The sequence below is a fragment of the Phyllobates terribilis genome, unplaced genomic scaffold, assembly GCF_046119375.1.
Source record: "Phyllobates terribilis strain yellow unplaced genomic scaffold, ASM4611937v1 Scaffold_11__3_contigs__length_659146591, whole genome shotgun sequence".
Lineage (NCBI taxonomy): Eukaryota > Metazoa > Chordata > Amphibia > Anura > Dendrobatidae > Phyllobates > Phyllobates terribilis.
In genome coordinates, this window is record NW_027362771.1 from 539,641,220 (window position 1) to 539,663,750 (window position 22,531).

General features: G+C 42.8%; 1 protein-coding gene across 2 annotated transcripts in view; it reads left to right on the forward strand.

The window, feature by feature from the left end:
- Window positions 1-18,551, forward strand: part of LRRC8E (leucine rich repeat containing 8 VRAC subunit E) — a 38,857-nt gene extending 20,306 nt beyond the window's left edge. The window contains exons 2-3 of one of the 2 annotated variants that reach the window (XM_073653869.1): window positions 10,180-10,334; window positions 14,332-18,549. In XM_073653869.1, coding sequence (XP_073509970.1) covers window positions 10,197-10,334; window positions 14,332-16,605 — 2,412 coding nt within the window. In that variant the 5' untranslated portion in view covers window positions 10,180-10,196 and the 3' untranslated portion in view covers window positions 16,606-18,549. Of the gene's footprint in view, window positions 1-10,179; window positions 10,335-14,331 lie in introns of both variants that reach the window. The other variant, XM_073653870.1, reaches the window with a different exon arrangement.
- Window positions 18,552-22,531: the final 3,980 nt, after the last annotated feature.

Sequence of the window (22,531 nt, forward strand, 5' to 3'; positions counted from 1 at the left end):
GTGCAGAGTCAGCATTATTTCGAGCCTGTAGGAGATTTTGTGCTGATTTTAAGGTACCACACAGGACTAAAGCACTGACCAAGATGTCGGGGAGGAAGAAAATTCAAATTCTCTATTTATTCTCTGCTTCACTCAAATGTGCCAGTCTTCACCTTGTAGTCAGTGGGAGCGCTACCCTGGAAGCGGCATTGGGCCCCTCCTCATTCTTGTACCTTCTGGATCCCACTCACTGTATTGGGGTTTGTCGAGGTTCTGGTATTTTTGTGTAATGGATGAAGCGGTCCCGAGAGGCTGCCAGTGACATAAGTGTGTGTAATATATTATAATATATATACTGCAACCCCTACATCCAAATTTTTTTTAATATACATATATGTATATAAAAAAAAAATTGGATGTAGGGGTTGCAGTTGCACACCGCTACTCTGGTGCTTAGGAGCCTTTTTGACATATGAGAGGTCCATGGTTGGTTAGGGTCCCTGATGGAGACTTTGCCTTGGGACCCCCAAGCTTTGTTACACAATTGTTGTGTGTGTCAGCTTATAGTCTGTACAAGTGCTGTGTTTCGGTATATGTATGTTACAGACTGTGTATGTACGGCATGTGGTTGTATCTGTACACTTATGTATTCCGCATATGTCTTGTATGTGGTCATTCTCTATATATGATTACAGTTTATATGGCCGGTGTCTGTCTATCTGGTTACAATATAGTCTTGGTATACATTATATGGCTGTGGTATGTATGATATATACATTGTTAGCATGTGTGTGTATTGTACATGGTTGTGGTCTGTGTATTGTTATAGCCTGTATATGGCTGTGGGGGGAGGGGTGTGTGTGTGTGTGTGTACAGGTGCTTCTCACAAAATTAGAATATCATCAAAAAGTTAATTTATTTCAGTTCTTCAATACAAAAAGTGAAACTCATCTATTATATAGAGTCATTACAGAGTGATCTACTTCAAGTGTTTATTTCTGTTAATGTTAATGATTATGGCTTACAGCCAATGAAAACACAAAAGTCATTATCTCAGTAAATTAAAATAATTAGCAAAAAAACACCTGCAAAGGCTTCCTAAGCATTTAAAAAGGTCCCTTAGTCTGTTTCAGTAGGTTCCACAATCATGGGGAAGACTGCTGACTTGACAGATGTCCAGGAGGCAGTCATTGACACACTCCACAAGGTCCCAGAGTCTGGAGGAAGAGTGGAGAGGCCACAATCCAAGCTGCTGGAGGTGTAGTGTGAAGTTTCCACAATCAGTGCTGGTTTGGGGAGCCATGTCATCTGCTGGTGTAGGTCCACTGTGTTTTATCAAGACCAAAGTCAGCGCAGCCGTCTACCAGGAAATTTTAGAGCACTTCATGCTTCCCTCTGCTGACAAGCTTTTTGGAGATGGAAATGTCATTCTCCAGCAGGACTTGGCCCCTGTCCACACTGCCAAAAGTACCAATACCTGGTTTACACACAACAGTATCACTGAGCTTGATTGGCAGCAAACTCGCCTGACCTTAACCCCATAGAGAGTCTATTATAGAGAATCTATGGGGTATTGTCAAGAGGAAGATAAGACACCAGAGCCATCAATGCAGACGAGCTGAAGACTGGTATCAAAGCAACCTGGGCTTCCATAACACCTCAGCAGTGCCACAGGCTGATCGCCTCCATGCCACGCTGCATTGATGCAGTAATTGATGCAAAAGGAGCCCCGACCAAGTATTGAGTACATTTAGGCCTAGTGCCCACGAAGCAGAAATGCTCCGGATTTTTTCTGCATCTCCCTGGCAGGAAAAACGCCACGTTTGTCAAGCGTTTTTGCATGCATTTTCGCATGCGGGTTATCAAGCACTTTTCCAAGCGATTTTAGCATCACTTGGAAAAGTGCTTGACAACTTGGTCACACTATATAAATCCATGCAACCGCCATGGATTTATATAGTGTGACCAAGTTAATAGTTAAAAAAAAGAATAAAAATGTTAAAAAAAACAAAAAACATTATACTCCCCTTCTGATGGCCCCCGGTCTTCTCTCTGGTGCATACGGTGTCTTCGGCGGCTCGCGATGGTCTAAAAGGACCTGCGGTGACATAATTTAGTCATGTGACAAGTCACGCGACTGCCGACGTTAGTGGTCGCATGACCTGTCATATGACTAAATGACGTCATGGAAGGTCCTTTTACACCATCGCGAGCCGCCAGGGAGCCAGGACACACTGTACAGGAGACCGCAGGCCATCAGAAGGTAAGTATAATGTTTTTCTTTTTTTTTTTTTTTTTTTTTTTTTTTTTTTACAGGTTCTATGGTACCTGGGTCTGGATGAGAGTCTCCTCTTCTCCAAACCCGGGTACCATCCGCACATTGAATCGCTTAATATCCGCATGTAGTCATGCGGATATTATGCGATTCAATGCAAGTCAATGGCGGCAATTACGCCGCGTATTCGCAAAAATAATGGACATGCTGCAGATTTTTCCACAATGATAATCCGCAGTGGAAATTTCTGCAGCATGTGTACAGCGCATGCGGATTATCATTGGGGACCATGGGGCGCGTATTACCAAGCGTTTTTTTAAGCGTTTTCGCTGCGGAAATTCCGCAGCAAAAACGCTTGAAAAACGCATAGTGGGAACGCGGCCTTACTGAACATACATTTCAGTAGGCCAACATTTCGGATTTTAAAAACCTTTTTCAAGCTGTTCTATAGTATTCTAATTTACTGAGATAATGACTTTTGTGTTTTCATTGGCTGTAAGCCATAATCATCAACATTAACAGAAATAAACACTTGAAATAGATCACTCTGTTTGTAATGACTCTATATAATATGAGTTTCACTTTTTATATTGAAGAACTGAAATAAATTAACTTTTTGATGATATTCTAATTTAGTGAGAAGCACCTCTAGATATAATCTGTCGTGTAGGATCCATCTCCATGGAAATATGGCTTGTTACCTGGGCAGTAGGAAGGAAGAGAAATTTATAAGTCTCCAGGGAGAAATCTTCACTCTCTGAGTGTGCATGTACACATATATACAGTGAATTCTCTTCGACGTGATCTCCCAAAAAAGTGGTCTTGCCGGTATGGATTGCTGATTTGTACATTATATGGTGGAACCGAAAATCTGTTCTGGATAAGGGGATGATCTGAAAAAAAAAATAAAAATAAAAAAAATGTATATATATTATACAGTACAAACCAAAAGTTTGGACACACCTTCTCATTTAAAGATTTTTCTGTATTTTCATGACTTTGAAAATTGTACATTCACACTGAAGGCATCAAAACTATGAATTAACACATGTGGAATTATATACTTAACAAAAAAGTGTGAAACAACTGAAAATATGTCTTATATTCTAGGTTCTTCAAAGTAGCCACCTTTTGCTTTGATGACTGCTTTGCACACTCTTGGCATTCTCTTGATGAGCTTCAAGAGGTAGTCACTGGAAATGGTCTTCACTTCACAGGTGTGCCCTGTCAGGTTTAATAAGTGGGATTTCTTGCCTTATAAATGGGGTTGGGACCATCAGTTGTGTTGTGCAGAAGTCTGGTGGATACACAGCTGATAGTCCTACTGCTTTTTTCTTGCCATAATACAAATTCTAAGTAAAGCAAAATGAGTGGCCATCATTACTTTAAGAAATGAAGGTCAGTCAGTCTGAAAAATTGGGCAAACTTTGAATGTGTCCCCAAGTGCAGTTGAAAAAAGCATCAAGCACTAAAAGAAACTGGCTCACATGAGGACCGCCCCAGGAAAGGAAGACCAAGAGTCACCTTTGCTTCTGAGGATAAGTTTATCCGAGTCACCAGCCTCAGAAATCGCAGGTTAACAGCAGCTCAGATTAGAGACCAGGTCAATGCCACACAGAGTTCTAGCAGCAGACACATCTCTACAACAACTGTTAAGAGGAGACTTTGTGCAGCAGGCCTTCATGGTAAAATAGCTGCTAGGAAACCACTGCTAAGGACAGGCGACAAGCAGAAGAGACTTTTTTGGGCTAAAGAACACAAGGAATGGACATTACACCAGTGGAAATCTGTGCTTTGGTCTGATGAGTCCAAATTTGAGATCTTTGGTTCCAACCACCGTGTCTTTGTGCGACGCAGAAAAGGTGAACGGATGGACTCTACATGCCTGGTTCCCACCGTGAAGCATGGAGGAGGAGGTGTGATGGTGTGGGGGTGCTTTGCTGGTGACGCTGTTGGGGATTTATTCAAAATTGAAGGCATACTGAACCAGCATGGCATCTTGCAGCGGCATGCTATTCCATCCTTTTTGCTTTTAGTTGGACCATCATTTATTTTTCAACAGGACAATGACCCCAAACACACCTCCAGGCTGTGTAAGGGCTATTTGACCAAGAAGGAGAGTGATGGGGTGCTACGCCAGATGACCTGGCCTCCACAGTCACCAGACCTGAACCCAATCGAGATGGTTTGGGGTGAGCTGGACCGCAGAGTGAAGGCAAAAGGGCCAACAAGTGCTAAGCATCTCTGGGAGCTCCTTCAAGATTGTTGGAAGACCATTTCCAGTGACTACTGTTAGAACCTTGCTGTTAGGTTTTTTTTCCTTTGCTGGTCACATGACCTTGTTGGCCTATTTAATCCTGCTCCGCCCTTCTGGCTTTGCTGGACTTCATTGTATATCTACTTTCTAGCTAGCCTGTGCTCTGTATCTAACTCTGTTAGTTTGCTTGGTCTACGGACCTCTATGTTCTATCTATTTTGTTTGTTCGTCTGTCTGCTACTATTTCTGTTAGGAGGTGTCCCATATTCCTCCCAGTCCTTAGTACTTGTAGGGATTCCCTCCTCACATCTATAGGTCTCCGTACAGACTAGATTAGGACTTTAGCAGGTCTGATCGCAGGATCAGGTTCCCTGTTACATCGTAGGGATTCAGCTGAGTCTTATAGTAGGGACAGATCTCCTCGCTTTCCTTAGCTTTGGTAGCAGAACATAACAGTAAGTCCAGCCTGCAAATTCTCTAAGGAAAGATTTTTTTTTTTTTTTTTTTTTTGTTCCATCATGGTGTCGGTTCAGGATTTGGCTAAACACCTGCAGGGACTCTCTCTGGAAGTGGCCGAGCTCCGTCAGCACGTGAGTAACTGTCCTGGAGCATATTTCTTGGAGCCTAAGGTATGTTTGCCGGATTTATTTTTTGGTGAACATCGAGAATTTTTTTCATTTAAAAATGCTTGCTTATTGTATTTTCGTTTGAGACCCAAGTCCTCTGGGGATGAATCCCAGCGCGTAGGGTTCATAATGTCACTTTTGCGCAAAGAGCCTCAGGAGTGGGCCTTTTCTTTGCAACCTAGTGATACATGCTTCAGATCAGTGGATAGTTTTTTTTCTGCTTTAGGACTATTATATGATGATCCTGACCGTGTGGCATCAGCTGAGACCGAGTTGAGACGTTTAAAACAAGGATCAGGTAATGTCGAAAAATATTGTACTCATTTTCGTCGTTGGTCCACTCAAACAGGGTGGAACGATTCTGCTCTGAAAAGTCTATTTCTTGCTGGGCTCAGTGAAAGGGTTAAAGACCTGCTAATTGCTTATCCTACACCTGAGGATTTGCAACAGGCTATGCAATTAGCTATACGGGTGGATAGAAGACTGCGTGCTAGGGTTAATGAGAGCAAATCCTCTGCTATGTCAGTTTCTGGTTATGATAATGTGTGTACTAACAGTGGTGAACCGATGGAGATTGGATCGGTGGCACCTCGCTCTCAAGAAAAAGACCGTCGTTTTTCAGACGGCTTGTGTTTCTATTGCGGAAAATCTGGTCATTTGATTAAAGGCTGTGAGCTTCGTATGAAGAAAGAAAAAAAAATGGTCAGTCATGCCCGTATTGCCTGTTTAAATTCCAAGGGTGTATTTTTAGCTGCTTCCACGATTGCTCAGGAAAAATTAATGGAATTTCGGGTGTTTGTTGATTGCGGGTCTACACTGAATGTAATTGATGGGGGATTCGTGGAAAAACTCAATTTAAAACCTGAACCTTTATCATCCCCCATTGCTGTGGTTTCTGTGGATGGCTCCCCTTTGAAGAATATTACTCTCAAGGTCAGTGAATTTCCTCTCACTATTAATGGTGTTCACCATGAGAAATTGGATTTGGTAGTGTTGAATAACTTGCCTTCTCCAGTAATATTGGGTTTGCCCTGGTTAAAATTTCACAATCCTGTACTGGATTGGTCTACCAGTGAAATTAAATCCTGGAGCCATAAATGTTATGACAAGTGTTGTAACGGGCGTATTGCAGCTTTGGATAGGGGAGAATTGCCTGTTCCTATTCAGGATTTTTGGAGAGTTTTTTCTGAGAAGGAATCGCAGGTTTTGCCTCCCCATAGAGACTATGATTGTTCTATTGAATTTGTCCCTGGAGCGACTCTTCCTAAAAGTCGTTTATTTAACCTTACCATTCCTGAGAGGAAGGCTTTGGAGGAATACATACAGACAAGTTTGGCCGCCGGTCACATTAGGCCCTCTAAGTCTCCTGTGGCGGTTGGATTTTTTTTTGTAAAAAAAAAGGACGGCGGTTTACGTCCTTGTCTGGATTTTCGTGAGATTAACAAAATTACGGTACGCAATCCTTACCCACTGCCATTGATTCCTGATCTGTTTAACCAGTTATTGGGGGCCAAGTGGTTCTCTAAAATTGACCTTAAGGGGGCATACAATCTGTTGCGCATGAAGGAGGGTGATGAATGGAAGACTGCTTTTAACACTCCTGTGGGTCATTTTGAGAATCTGGTTATGCCTTTTGGTCTTACTAATGCTCCTGCATTTTTTTCAGAATCTGATTAATGACATCCTTAGACCTTTGATCGGTAAAAATGTGGTTGTGTATTTGGATGACATTTTGATTTATTCGCCAGATCTGGAGTCTCATTGGCGGAGCGTGCGTGAGGTATTACAGTTATTAATGGACAATTCGCTTTTTGCTAAGCTGGAGAAATGTGAGTTCGCTGTACAGAGAATTAGTTTTTTGGGCTACATTATCTCCAGCAAAGGTTTTGAGATGGATCCGGTTAAGGTTCAGGCTGTGCAGGAATGGCCTAGGCCTATTGGTTTGAAATCGATACAGAGGTTTTTGGGTTTCGCCAATTACTACAGAAAATTCATAAAAAATTTTTCTAGTATTGTCAAACCTCTGACTGATCTCACCAGGAAAGGTGCTGATGCGGTTCAGTGGTCTTCTGAGGCCATTGAAGCTTTTGTGTATCTCAAGGAGAGGTTCACCTCTGCTCCCATCCTTATGCAGCCTGATGTTACTAGGCCGTTTTTGGTTGAGGTTGATGCTTCCTCTGTGGGGGTTGGCGCAGTATTGTCTCAGGATAACGGGGATGGATTACATCCCTGTGCCTTTTTTTCAAAAAAATTTTCGGAGACTGAACTGAATTACGATATTGGTAATCGGGAATTATTGGCTATTAAACTCGCATTTGAACACTGGCGCCACTTCTTGGAAGGTGCGGAATTTCCCGTTCAGGTTCTTACGGATCATAAAAATCTGATATATCTTGATGCTGCCAAGCGCCTGAATGCCCGTCAGGCTAGGTGGGCACTGTTTTTCTCGCGGTTTAATTTCTCCGTTACTTACATCCCTGGTACTAAGAATGTTAAGGCGGATGCCTTGTCTCGCAGTTTTTCTCCCATAGTCGGTGCTGAGAAAGAGGAAAACATTTTACAAGAAGGTGTTGTGATAGCTGCTTTAGACTCCGTTTTGGAAGATGAGATTCTTAAAGCTCAGGAGAATGCCCCATCTAACACTCCTCATGGGAGGTTGTTTGTGCCTGGGACCTTTAGGAGAGATTTGTTTGTTGAGTGTCACGAATCTCGGTTGGCAGGTTATCCCGGAATCTCTGAGACCAAGAGACTGGTGGGTCGCAGTTTTTGGTGGCCTGGATGGCAGAAGGAAGTCATTAAGTGGGTGCGCCAATGTACTATATGTGCTAGATCTAAGTCCTCACATACTCCTGCTGCGGGGTTGCTTTGTCCTTTGGAGGTCCCCAGTGCTCCTTGGACACATTTGGCTATGGACTTTATAACTGACCTTCCCTCCTCTGAGGGTTTTACTGTCATCTGGGTGGTCGTGGACCGTTTTAGCAAGATGTGTCACTTGGTTCCCTTCGTCAAACTGCCCTGCGCTAAAACTCTCGCTAAGGCCTTTGTCAAGGAAATTGTCAGACTTCATGGCGTTCCTACTGACATTGTTTCTGATAGGGGTCCTCAGTTCGTGGCTCGTTTTTGGCGTGCCTTTTGTGACAGGTTGGGAATTCATTTGTCGTTTTCGTCCGGATATCATCCTGAATCTAATGGCCAGACAGAAAGGAAAAACCAGGATGTTGAGCAGTTCTTGCGTTGTTTTGTGGCAGACAATCAAGAGGGGTGGTCTGAGTTTCTGCCACTTGCCGAATTTGCTCTGAACAATCATACATCTTCTTCTGCTGGTTGTTCGCCTTTTTTTTGTTGTTCTGGGAGACATCCGTCGTTTGGGTCGTTCTCCAAGTTGGGATCTGCCGTGCCTGAGGAGGAGAATTTTTCCGGTGATTTGGAAAGAGTTTGGACGGATGTGCGTGGTAATCTTCAGGAGGCCAACAGAAAATCTAAAGACTACTTTGATAGGAAACGACAGGAGGTTTTGTTCGCTGTTGGTGACATGGTTTGGTTGTCCTCTAGGAATCTGCGGTTGAGGATTCCTTCTAAGAAATTGGGTCCCAAGTTTGTAGGGCCCTTTAAGGTGCTTCAGGTTGTCAACCAATCTGCTGTTAGGTTGGAGGTTCCTACCTCCTGGAGAATTAATCCGGTCTTTCATGTCTCTCTGTTAAAAAAAGCTGTTGTGTCGGATGGTGACGCCTCTGCCTCTGTTCCTCCGGTGGTGGAGGACGGGGAATATGAAATTTCTCGCATCCTTGACTCTAGACGGTATAGAGGTAGTTTGCAGTATCTTGTGGCCTGGAAAGGTTTCGGACCCGAGGATAACTCTTGGGTGAGGTCAGATGATGTTTCCGCGTCCAGACTTATCAGAGCGTTTCACAGGAGATTTCCTGATAAGCCTGGTCCTAGGGGATCCGGAGGATCCTCTTAGAAGGGGGGGTACTGTTAGAACCTTGCTGTTAGGTTTTTTTTCCTTTGCTGGTCACATGACCTTGTTGGCCTATTTAATCCTGCTCCGCCCTTCTGGCTTTGCTGGACTTCATTGTATATCTACTTTCTAGCTAGCCTGTGCTCTGTATCTAACTCTGTTAGTTTGCTTGGTCTACGGACCTCTATGTTCTATCTATTTTGTTTGTTCGTCTGTCTGCTACTATTTCTGTTAGGAGGTGTCCCATATTCCTCCCAGTCCTTAGTACTTGTAGGGATTCCCTCCTCACATCTATAGGTCTCCGTACAGACTAGATTAGGACTTTAGCAGGTCTGATCGCAGGATCAGGTTCCCTGTTACATCGTAGGGATTCAGCTGAGTCTTATAGTAGGGACAGATCTCCTCTCTTTCCTTAGCTTTGGTAGCAGAACATAACTACCTCTTGAAGCTCATCATGAGAATGCCAAGAGTTTGCAAAGCAGTCATCAAAGCAAAAGGTGGCTACTTTGAAGAACCTAGAATATAAGACATATTTTCAGTTGTTTCACACTTTTTTGTTAAGTATATAATTCCACATGTGGTAATTCATAGTTTTGATGCCTTCAGTGTGAATGTACAATTTTCATAGTCAAGAAAATACAGAAAAATCTTTAAATGAGGTGTGTCCAAACTTTTGGTCTGTACTGTATATCTACGTGTGTGTATATATCTACAGATGTGATTGCTTCCCTTCCATTCCTCATATATAATGCTTATTAGATAATGATATAAGTGCATCGGATATATGTATACTCCAGGGTCTGTTCTCACTGTTGCCGCCTCCTTGCAGTAAGGCCTTCATTTAACCCTTCCCGCGCTGGAGGTTCATAACCTCTGCATCCATTGGGTGGAGGGGTCTGTCACTGGGTGCCTGATAAGGGCAGGGTGCCATCACACAGATAACATGTAGGCTGTACACAGCACTGCGGAGAGCCTGCGTGCTGCTCAGGACCATACATAAGACTGTGGGTCACTTGTATGGACAGGTGGGGGGTTTCTGCGGACAATATGGGAATTCATACAATATTTTCCTCCTTCTCTGCAGTCTGAATCGCAATCACCATGATTCCTGTGGCGGAGTTCAAGCAGTTCACGGAGCAGCAGCCTGCCTTCAAAGTGCTCAAACCCTGGTGGGATGTCCTGGCCGAGTACATCACCGTAGCCATGCTCATGATCGGGGTCTTCGGTTGCACCCTGCAGGTTGGTGATCGCTGGACGCTATATTTTATTTTTCTTCTTACTGTTACTGCAACTATGAAGTCCTCTATAGTATTGATCTGCAGATATGCTTTACTCCTTGTAAAGTTGTTCTGCAGTAGCTTGGGGCATTGCATATTATACTTTGGACTACAGCTGCTGCAGAACCTCTCCGAGAAAGGATTATTGTAGCAATTCTTTTCTATTGTGTCACATGAAATTCACTTTTAGAAGTATGTCCCTGCATAAACATATGCAACCTGTATCCATTTCTGCTGTTTGGATGCACGATTTTCTTACATGTCGCTAGGGCAGACATGTTTATATTGATTACGTCCATGTGGTGACTCGATGAGTTGGTGAATTCTCCCTGTTCCCGGCCTCCAAAAGAGCTGAAAACGCACTGATAAGCATCAAACTGTACATGCAATTCTGCGTGAGCCCTATTGACTATTCAACAGAGGGAGTCGGCCACTGATGCATTTTTGATAAAACGTTGGACATAAAGGATCTAATGGGAACTTGTTTTGATGAAAGATTTCTATTTTCATCCAATATTCCGTGCTGATTATTTTTGATTTAGCTTCATACTGATTAAAGCTCCGTTTTCCTGATACAGAGCTCCAAACTCCACATATAGACATAGAATTACGTAATGAAGTTCTGCTGCCACCACTAGAGGGAGCTTGGGAGCCTACTGCATACTGTTATACATTGCAGCTATAATTGAATATTTTGAAGTTGGCCCTCCCTAGTGGCGGCTATATACTGATAGAATTGTGTAATTTTACTCTACAGTAAAGACAGAGGAGGACATTACCTCCATTCTTTACTGTAAAATCACAGAGACATGTCTGATGTTGATCCAAGTGTCGGATCAAAATTGGTAATGCAAGTCTATGGTTTTGTGAAAAAAAACTGTATATCACTCAGATGCCATTCGAGTGATATCTGCTTTTCATGAACTGATAGGAGAAGCTGATAGGAGAAAAACTGATGAAACTGACCAAAATCGCTGATGAAATTGAATGAGCCCCTAAGGCAGGGATGTCAAACTCAAACACACAGAGGGCCAAAATGAAAAACATAGACAAAGTCACCGGCCAACCAGTATACGGAATAATGGGCCCCACATGGTCCTCCATACGGAATAATGGGCCCCACATGGGCCTCCATACGGAATAATGGGCCCCACATGGGCCTCCATACGGAATAATGGGCCCCACATGGGCCTCCATACGGAATAATGGGCCCCACATGGGCCTCCATACGGAATAATGGGCCCCACATGGGCCTCCGGACAGACTAATGGGCCCCACATAGCGGTGGTGTTTCTGGTGTTGCGGGCCAAATGAAACCACTCTGCAGGTCAGAATTTGACACGTATGTCCTAAGGGGTTATGCGATTGTTTCAAAAACCCATTTCATATGCTTTTATTAGGGAATTAGTTAATACAGGGGGTCCTCTCTTCAGGATCCTCATCTCCTGGCCATTGTTGAGAGTGATTACCAAAAGGACAGACAACCAATTGCTTTTAGTTGGCACTGTGTAGTTCTCAATTTCTCCTGTGGTGGAGCTGCTGGGAAACTGGGTAAACACTGAGCTGGGTTTCTTCCCAAATTGCACATGGTCCCAGCAGAAAAACAGCTATTTGGGCTGGTTACATAAGTGGAGCTCCTCTGCAATACCAGTGAGAATCCCTGTACAAGAGTGGCGCTGTTTCTTGAAAAGACCATTATTTTTCTTTGTCTAATTTTTACAATCCCTTTTAAACCTTTTTATGCCAGAATATTTAGTTTTACATTTTCAGCGCAAATAAAGCCTGAATTATACAATTTAAAATCTTGTACGCCCCCAACACCCATATATTTTTGCAGTAACGTGCTGATTTTGCATCAATGCATGTTTTGTAAAAAAAACAAAAAAAAAACATAAAAATCCATATTTGTGACTAAAGTTCTTACCCAAGCAGAATTTTAAAGCCAGAGGTACATAAAACTTCAAAATAAGTGTACAGAGCACATAGGTCATTTATGCTAGGGCTGTATTTCTATTTTGGTGACCAATGACACCATTAGTGTGACGGGCTGTCAGAATATTTTAGAGCTTCGTTTTGACTGTTCAAAAACTGCCAAATCACAGTTAGTCATACATGACTTGTATTTGGTTCTATAGTGGCACCAAAAATCCAACAGGTTTAACTGTTAACTATTCTCTAGATCGTGGATTGCAACTGAACCCCATTAACACTCATTAGATACCGTTTCTGTAATGTAACATTGCAACACCATGTATTCCTAGCCGTATGTTTGTCTGCCTGTACAGTATTTATCTTCACATATTCACAAAACTGAGGAGGCTAAAAATTTTCCAGATGTCCATAAACACACACCTGACAAACGTCCTTATTAGTTGCACGGGGCGACTAGATCTTTAGTTGCTCATCTTCTGACCCTTTTTGTAGAAAAGATGTTCCTTCACCACCCCACTCCCAAATGTAAGAGAGTGCTTATCTGAGATTGGTAAAAAGGGGTGATAACATGAGGAAAAGTTCCAGTTGTCTTCCCCTGGGGTTAAAGGTAGATAATAGTGGCTGTAATGATAACGTAACAATAACAGGTTGTGTTGGGGAAATAGGGTGTGAAAACACGAGGAAAAGTTCCTGGTGCCTTCCTCTGGAGTTAATAGTAGCTGTACAAGAGATAATAGAAGGTGGTGATGGGAAATAGGGTGTGATAACATGAGAAAAGGTTCTTTTACAAGAGATGGCAGTAACAAACTTTGATCTATCATCTCTTCGTCACTTGTGGCAGCTTTCCCTTTATCCCCCTTTTCCAGCACCAATGCAGAGCAAGCCGCTAACTTCTTTTCCTACTCTCTGACTTTAAATTGAATCAAAGCTTGCAGCACATGCCAATCTTCATTCAGAGTTTTAAAATGATGGTGCAAACAAAGATTTAGCCTTTTGTAGTACTGTCATGGAAAATGTTGTAAAGTCATGACATTTAAAGGTTGCCAGTGCTTAAGAAATTTGTAGTACTGCATAATAGAGCAGGAAAGATACTTCATGCTTTACTCATAAGCAAACTAGGCTTGCAAGTGCACACTGGTGGGTGTATTTTGTGCACTTGCAGTACTTGGCTCCTCTTGGCTTCTTCCCACCAGCGTTCCCTTCTTAATGCACAGTGAAGACAGATGTTCTGTTGCTCTTCACTGTCAATAGTGAGGCGGGGGCAGCGCTGATGGAGATATGTGAAGAGGAGCTGAGGACTGCAAGTGCACTGATGCTGATGTGCTCACCAGTGCACTTGCATGCCTAATTTTCATAATAACAAATGAATTTCGGCACAATGGAACGCTGAATGAAGACTGAATAAGTAAGGTTGGAAATGTTTCCTTGCCCTAACAAGCAGCATCTCAGGTTCTCCAAGTATATCCTTACTGACAGGTTCACTTTAAAATATGGTCTTGAAAGTGAAGAAGATAATGTTAGGCAGGTCCGGCAGCCCATCTGCAGTATAGTAAATGATCCAACGACATCACCGCAAGAGCAACGTTGGTGTCTGGGAAAAATTCAGAGTGCTTTTTATCAGGATAAAAATATTTTATATGAAGAATTAAGTAAAAAAAAAAAAAAAAAAAAATCTGGTCTTGTAATTAGCATGGACATACTATGAATCATTGATGATTGTAGTAATTGGTTACAACACAACCAATCCTTGTGTTCTTAAGGGGTGAATGCATCGTGAGTCAAGCTCCACTAATGGGCCTTATAAAAATGGAAGTGTTCCCACTTTATGCTGCATTATGAATTCTCTCTCACACATTGATCTTCCTTCATGTGTGAACCTCTTAAGCGTTTGTTATTCATCTCCTATGCATTAACCTGTGCACTTTTCCCAATAACTCCTGACCATTCTTCAGAATTGTTTTCTCTCCTTTCCTTAATTTGATTTATTGGAAAATCCTTCTGACTTCATGTTTTCTCTTCCTCCACAGATAACTCAGGATAAGATCATCTGTCTGCCTAACCATACCTCTGCTGAGTATGTTTCTCAAATCACCTGCAAAGAGTACTCCAAAGACACTCAAGTCATAAATGCTAGCGAGGAAGAGCAGACCATTACCACTCCTTCTCCAGCTTCTTCGAGTACCCCACGTGAGATGAACGGTCTACGTAATAACTTGGACCTTCAGCAGTACAGCTTCATTAACCAAATGTGCTATGAAACTGCATTACACTGGTATGCAAAGTACTTCCCATACCTTGTAGTCATTCACACTCTCATTTTCATCATTTGTGGAAATTTCTGGTTCAAGTTTCCTGGCACAAGCTCCAAAATTGAACACTTCATCTCCATCTTGGGCAAGTGTTTTGATTCTCCATGGACAACTCGAGCTCTCTCTGAGGTTTCGGGGGAGACGACGCAGGAGAAAACTGCTGACCGAGACCTTTCAAAGACCACTTTTGATGAAACGAGCCCGGCAACCACCGATCTTCCGGTTCCTGAGAAATTTGTGGCTGACACTCCTTCAGCTAGTGTCCTGGACAAAAAAGAAGGCGAACAAGCCAAGGCCTTATTTGAAAAGGTCAAGAAATTCCGGCACCATGTGGAGGAAGGTGATATTCTCTATTTAATGTACATGCGTCAAACAATATTAAAAGTCTGCAAATTTGTTCTAATAACCATTTACAATGCTGCCTTGGTGGGACAAATCCACTTTATTGTCCCATGTAGCGTACATACGGAGGACATGACTGGATACAACAGTTTTTGCTGCAACCACACTAAAGCCCACCTCTTCTCCAAGCTGGCCTTCAGCTACTTGTGCTTCTTGGGTGCTTATGGTTTAACTTGTTTTTATACACTCTATTGGCTCTTTCGTCGTCCCTTGAAGGAGTACTCATTCAGAACAGTACGAGAAGAAACCGGGATTGGGGATATCCCTGACGTGAAAAACGATTTTGCATTTGTACTCCATTTAGTGGATCAATATGATTCCCTCTACTCTAAACGATTTGCTGTCTTCTTGTCAGAAGTGAGTGAAAGTCGTCTGAGGCAACTTAATCTCAACCATGAATGGCCAGCAGATAAACTCAGACAGAAACTTCAGCATACTCCAGAAGGCCGACTGGAACTTCATCTCTTTAAGCTGCCGGGGTTGCCAGACACAGTGTTTGAGGTGACTGAAATGGAATCGCTTAAACTGGAACTGCTCAATGATGTGGTCATCCCTCCGCTTGTGTCCAAATTGGTCAGGTTAGAAGAGTTGTCTTTGTTTAATTGCGCGGCTAAAGTACAGCATGCTTCTCTGACTTACCTCCGGGATAATCTTAGGGTTCTTCAGATTAAGTTTGATGAAGTCAAAGAGATTCCACTTTGGGTTTTTAGTCTTCGAGCCTTGGAGGAGCTTCACCTGTTTGGCTACCTGTCCCAGGATGTCTCCAAAAATGCTACTCTCGAAAGCTTGAGGGAACTAAAAAGTCTCAAGGTGCTTATACTGAAAAGCAATCTTTCCAAAGTTCCTCAGACGGTCGCAGATGCGGCTAGCCATTTGCAGAAACTCAGTATACAAAACGATGGCACCAAGCTCCTTACGCTTAACGCCTTAAAGAGGCTTTCGTTGTTGAAAGATTTGGAACTGATTCGATGTGATCTAGAGCGGATTCCTCATGCAGTTTTCAGCCTAAACAATCTCCAGATGTTGGACTTGAAGGAGAACAGCTTGCACACCATAGAGGAAATCATAAGTTTGCAGCACTGCCGGAAACTAAGCGTTCTTCGATTGTGGCACAACCAAATTGCCTATATCCCTGAGCACATCCGCAAGCTCAAGGGTCTTGAAGAGCTGTGTCTAAATCGCAACAAGATCCTGATACTGCCTCCTCCACTATTCCTGTGTACCAAAATCCGTCACCTTGACCTTTCTTACAATGAGATCCGAGAGCTGCCACCAGAAGTAGGAGTTTTGCAGATGCTACAGTACTTTGCTTTAACTGGGAACTTTTTAGAGGATCTCCCCAATGAGCTATTTTTCTGCCAAAGACTTAAGACTTTGAAGTTGGGTCAGAATAAACTTACAAGTCTGTCACCCAAAATTGGATCTTTGACCTCCTTAGTAAGACTGGATATAAAAGGGAACAGGCTGGACATGCTACCTCAAGAACTTGGGTCATGTACCAGTCTTAAGAAGCCTGGTTTTATTGTGGAGCATTCTCTTTTGGAGACCCTGCCGCTCGATGTGAGAGAGGCGCTGAGTGAGGAATCCTAGAAGGGTTGGATGCTACAACAGTGACTTAAATTATATTCTACAGTAAGCTGTCTTTTTGATAATGTCCCCTAGAAAAAAAAAAAAAAAATCATGTTTGAGTAAGTACCAAAAGATTATGGACCGGTAACCAACCATGTGTTGAGAAGATCAAATTATTTTTCATAGGAGTCCTTTCATTGAATGTCTCCTGTCTTCCTTCCATTACTCAGCATGCGTTGTGTATTCTTAACTTAATAATGGCCTTATTAAAAGTTGACATTCTTTAGAGTAACTTCAAGACCAAGTAGTAGTCTCAGGAATAAGCCATATGTACCAAAATAAGGGCGAGTTGCCAATAGGTGATATATAGGGTTTTGTTTTTTAAAGCTATGGACATGTATGTATTTGGTTTTGCTAAGAGGACCCATCACTTGCTATAAATATATATTTTTTTCAACCCGCTCTACATGCCGCTGTTCTGAATCTCACCTTGATTTTCTTTAATTCCTGCTCCATTCCTAAGATATAGTCCTCTCTTCTTTGCATATAATTCTAATCTTGTTATCCAAGTGGGCATGATCCTTAACTTTTTTTGAGGGCCACTTCCAGTTGGTAAAGACTAGATTTATATACAGGGAAGAGGGGGCCATATCTCCGGACTGGTGCAGGAATAAAGGAAAAAAATATCATCAGATTCAGGAAAACAGTGACATTTACACAATTACATATTTAGGAGAAGTGGCAGGTCCTCTTTAAGACTAACCTTCTCTAAAAAGGTTTTTCCGTAATAATTGATGGCCTATCGTTAAGATACTTGACTGCTAGGATTAAGCTGTAGTACCAAGCCGGCTACCCTAATGGAGGAGCAACACTTGCCTGCTTATACAATGAAGAGGTGCTGCTCTTCAGAGGTTTCCAGTGTAAGACCCTACAATAAAATGTAGATGGGAAATCTTAAGGTTGGGCCATCGGTATGAACTCTGCATTCAAAGTCTGTGGGACTGACCGAGATAGCCGAGCTCTGCAGTCTTTCCATTATTTGCTCAGAATATGTGTGGAGCGACACAGGTATCCTGTTCTGGTGATTAGTGGTTGTCCAAGAGGTCGGACCTCCACTAATCTAGCAGTTAAGATAGGTGATAACTTGTTTTTACCTGAAAACCCTTTAAACACCTTTAAAAAAGTAACAGTTGTTTTTATTTTATAAATCAAAAAACTTTGTAATATATCTGATCAGGGAAATCGTATCTTCTTCCAACTTCTGGACTGATCCTTCATTCTCAATTCACAGGTAAAATCTATATTCAGTGAAGACAGATTTTCCCCTTTACTGTGATAGGAGATGACAGTTGGTGCTCATAAAGTTCTATATAGGAGGGAGGAGCTTTGCCTCTAGCTCCACCCTCCTCTATATAGAATCTTATCAGTAGAGGAGAAAAGGGGAGGAGTTATAGGCAGAGCTCCTCCTTCTTTCCCTTCTACTTAGGGTCTTTTAATAACCAACTGTTATCTCTTTAAAAGGAAATGAGGCAGGAGCTCTAGTTCCTGCCTTCTCCTCTTTACTGATAAGATTATATGTAGAGGAGGGAGGAGCTAGAGGCAAAGCTCCTCCCTCCTACATAGAACTTTATGAGCACTAACTGTTATCTCCTATCTCAGTGATGTAACAATATGTCTTCACTGAATACAGATTTTACCCATGGATTGAGAATTCTGAGAGTGAAAGATCAGTCCAGGGGGAGAAAGGAACAGATTTCTGTGATTACAAAGTTCCTTATTTTCATGTGTACTATTGATTTATGAAGAAAAAATAACTAAAACGATGGTTCATCTTTAAAGGACATGTGACTTTAGAATATCATGTTTTACATTGACCAGCATATGGCCCAGAAGTTTTTTGGTTTTTTTTAAATAAACATTTCAAGAAAACATTGTGTCATTACTTCTCTCATGCCCTTTTTCACACTGCTGGATGGTGTAGGGGAAAATCATGTACTGCCCCATGCCTGTTAGTATGGGTGAATCTATTAGATCAAGCGTGTGGTCCAGCATCTCTAGTATGTAAGTACACACCTTGGATGGTGGGGGTTTTGAGGTTCATCAGTATTTTTCACCTGTGCTACCTCCATCATTGCCCACTTGGGCCTGTCTGTATCCTGCAATGATTTGGTATTTTAAAGGGGTTGTCAGGGACTTTAACACTGATGGCCCATCCTTAGGATAGGTCATCAATGACTGATCGGTGGGAGTGAGACACCCGGTACCCCTGATGATCAGCTGTTCTCAGTGTTGGCAGTGGCCAAAACTGCTCAGTTGCGGAGCCGCACAGCACAGCTCCGTCGATGGAATAGTGGCCGCGGCTGGGTACTGCTCATCCGTCCCCTATTGATTTTTAAATAGGGGGCAGATGTACAGTACCCGGCCGCGGCCACTATACAGTCAACAGAGCTGTGCGGCTCCGCACCTGAGCAGTTCTGGCTGACAGTGAACAGCTGATCGGTGGGGATATGGGGTGTCGTGCCCCCACCAATCAGACATTGATGACCTATCATAAGGATAAGTCATCAATATAACAATCCCTTTAGCCATGTACTGGGCAGTATTGCCCTTTTTTTCTCTGTAGTCTTGAAATTTCCATTATTGAATCAGTAACTTCCACTTATCAGGCCGTGCCCCGATAGTAATTTTCTGTGGCCTCGTGGTCCTCACATTAACCCCTTTTAATATGAGACTGTGCAGTTTCCATTGGCTGCTCTATTTTTCCTGCAGTGGCCACTATAGGTGAAATTTAGAATTACATTTATCAATTCAAAATGGGTTCACCTTGCTAGCTTCTCCATACTCTGAGGTTATGAGATAATGCCCTGATCCACAACAATATTCTTTGTTAATGGCAGCCTGTGCTGGGAATTTAGAATTTTGAGGAGGGGATGATGAAATTCCTGTACTTCTTGCAAGCTTTTGATCTTGCCGAGCAGCACAAGGCCCGAGGCAGTGGTGCGTGACACAGGTATGTAATGACAACCAGAGAAAATCTCATGCAATGCCTCCTCTTAATAATAAAATGGGCAGAAGACGTTTTGCGCGTTCCGTGCACCCAGCATAGTTTGTCATAAAATGATATCCGGTTTGTATAAGCCAAAAAAAGGATATAAATTAGTATGTAAAAGTTTAGAATAATTTAGAATTTGCTTACAAACTTTTTTTTTTAGCCACTTAACGTACTCCATGAGCAGGTGTTAGTTCCCGCATCGTGACGTGCTACACCATACATGTCACACTTTGGTCTGCAGGGTGATTATATTTGACCCGCAACACCAGAACCACCACTCCTATGTGGGGCCCGTTATTCTGGATGGAGGACTATGTGGGGCCCGTTATTCTGGATGGAGGACTATGTGGGGCCCGTTATTCTGGATGGAGGACTATGTGGGGCCCGTTATTCTGGATGGAGGACTATGTGGGGCCCGTTATTCTGGATGGAGGACTAGGTGGGGCCCGTTTTCTGTATACTGGATAGCCCGCGACTTTGTCCAAGTTTTTCATTTTGGCCCTCTGTGTGTTTGAGTTTGACATCCCTGTGCTACACCCATCATGTAATTGAACTGTCACTGTGTGTCATGCCAGTGGTTGTCCAGGTACAGAGGCCTGTGGTTGTCATGGCACCTGGTGTCTAGATATGGAGGCCTGTGAGAACCAGCCATAGGCAGGGTGTAACAGTCCCTCCTGGCAATGCATAAGACATGTGATATTACACAGGCAGATCGCCTAAGTAAAAAACTAAATCTAAATTGCTGTTTTTTGTTCATTCTGCCTCTCAAAAATAGAAAGTGATCAACAAATGTCGACTGCCCGTTGCAAAATTTTATTTTTATTTATTTTTTTTACAAAAACAAGGTTTTTTTAGTGTGTGACAGCAGTCTAACATAAGGAAAAAAAAAAAAAAAAACCTATATAAATCTGGTATCGCTGTAATCACACCAACCCGAAGCATAAAGTCATCTAATTGTACTGTACGAGGAAAGGCGTAAAAAGTAAAAGCAATTCTTTACCTGCTGTTGATTTGTGTATTCTGCCTCCCAAAAATCGCAGTAAGTCTCGGCTCCCATTTATCCTGTGCTCTGCGCTGAGCGCTTACATCAGGGTTTCTGTGTAAATCTCTGAAATGCATGATTCAGACGGAAACCCCGGCGGAAGATTCCCTATAATGAGGCCGATGAAGGCATCGTGAATGCCGTCTGGCCTATGATCCGGCGGTGCCCATCTTTTTAGGCATGCATAAAACCTTGGTCGGCCACAGTTTTGTGCACCTTTTTAAAAGCTGAAGACCGCCAAACAGAAGCCAGACAGTCCAGAGTAACTCTCCTGGCTCATTAGAGTGAATGGATCCCTCAGGTGTCATCTGAATCTTGTAGATTTAAATGGAAACCCTGATGTAGATGCTCAGCGCAGAGCACAGGATAAATGTGAACAGATCCAAAATGCTACCAATAAAAGCTTCTCCTCAGCCCACAAGAAATAAGTCCCCACTCAGGTCCATAATCTGTTAACAGAAATATAGGGGGCCTTCCACATTTCTGGTAGCACAAAGGCGCTGGAAATGTGACGTGGCTCCCACCAAAAGAACATCTGACCTCCCAAATTCAAATGCCCCCTCTCTTCTGAGCCCCACAGTGTGCCTAAACCGCAGTTAGCGTCCACATCTTGGGCATTACTGTAGCGAGGAGAGCCCACTTAATTTATGGGGTCCAGATCATGAGCTGGGGACAATGTACTGGGCACTATAACAGCATATTTGCATTTTCACTTAGCAACATCCATTGCTTCTCGTTGCTGAAAAACGCCCATGGAGACAAAACTGTCACTGCACCTGTAGATGAACTCCCAGTGGGTTGTAATTTCCAAATTGGGGTCAATTGAGGGGGGATTCTGCTCTTCTAGCACTTAGGGGCTCTGTATATGGAGCCCGCAAACTATTCTATGATGATTTGTTCTCCAAGAGTGAAATAGCGCTCCGACCCTCCCGAGTCTCACCGTGTGGCTAAGAAGGACTGTACAGCCGCATGTGAGGTATTGCCATGTTCATTAGAAATAGTTACAAATTATGTGGTCATTTTTACCTATTTCCCCTTGTGAGAATGTAAAATCTGGGGCTATAACATTATAGTGGTAAAAATGTAATTTTTTTTTTCTGCACCGCTTAATGTTATAAAATTGTTTAACACGTGGTGTCAATATGATCACTGCACCCCTAGATGACTTTATTTAGAGTTGTAGGTTGTAAAATCTGTTCCTGACCCCTCATGGGCTCTGCCAATGTGACATGGCACCTGAAAATCATACCAGGCAAATCTGAACTCCAGTATGGAGCTCTTTCCGTTCTGACCTTCCTGACTATCCCCCGACAGGAAGATGGGGAATACCGATCCTTTTTTTTTTTCTCCGGTCAATGAGTCTCCACCAGAGAAGCGTGGCAGCTATAGTGAGGAGCCACATAGACTTTTAAGTAGTGTATACTTGGCCTTAACCTATACCTGATATTTGTAGTACATATACGTCATCGTCGGAAAGGACTTCCCGGCCGATGTAGTATATGTACGTCATGTCAATCGTACGATCACTGCGACTAAAGGCCCCGTCACACATAACGAGATCACTAGCGAGATCGTTATTACGGCACGGTTTTGGGATAGCTGGAGAGTCGTTTCGTGATCGCTGGGGAAGCTGTCAAACATGCAGAACTTCCCAACGATTTCGGCCGCCCCAGCGATCTAACTAACGATCTCGGCGGTCGTTGGGACGCTTTCACACTTCAAATATTTCAACGATCCACAGCTTGATAGGGACTGTACTGTGTCACAAAGGCGTGCATAAAATTACGCAAAATCAGGACTCAGTCGAATGAACGGATATCAACAGCCCGGAGAATTCTGCTAGGATCTGCAAT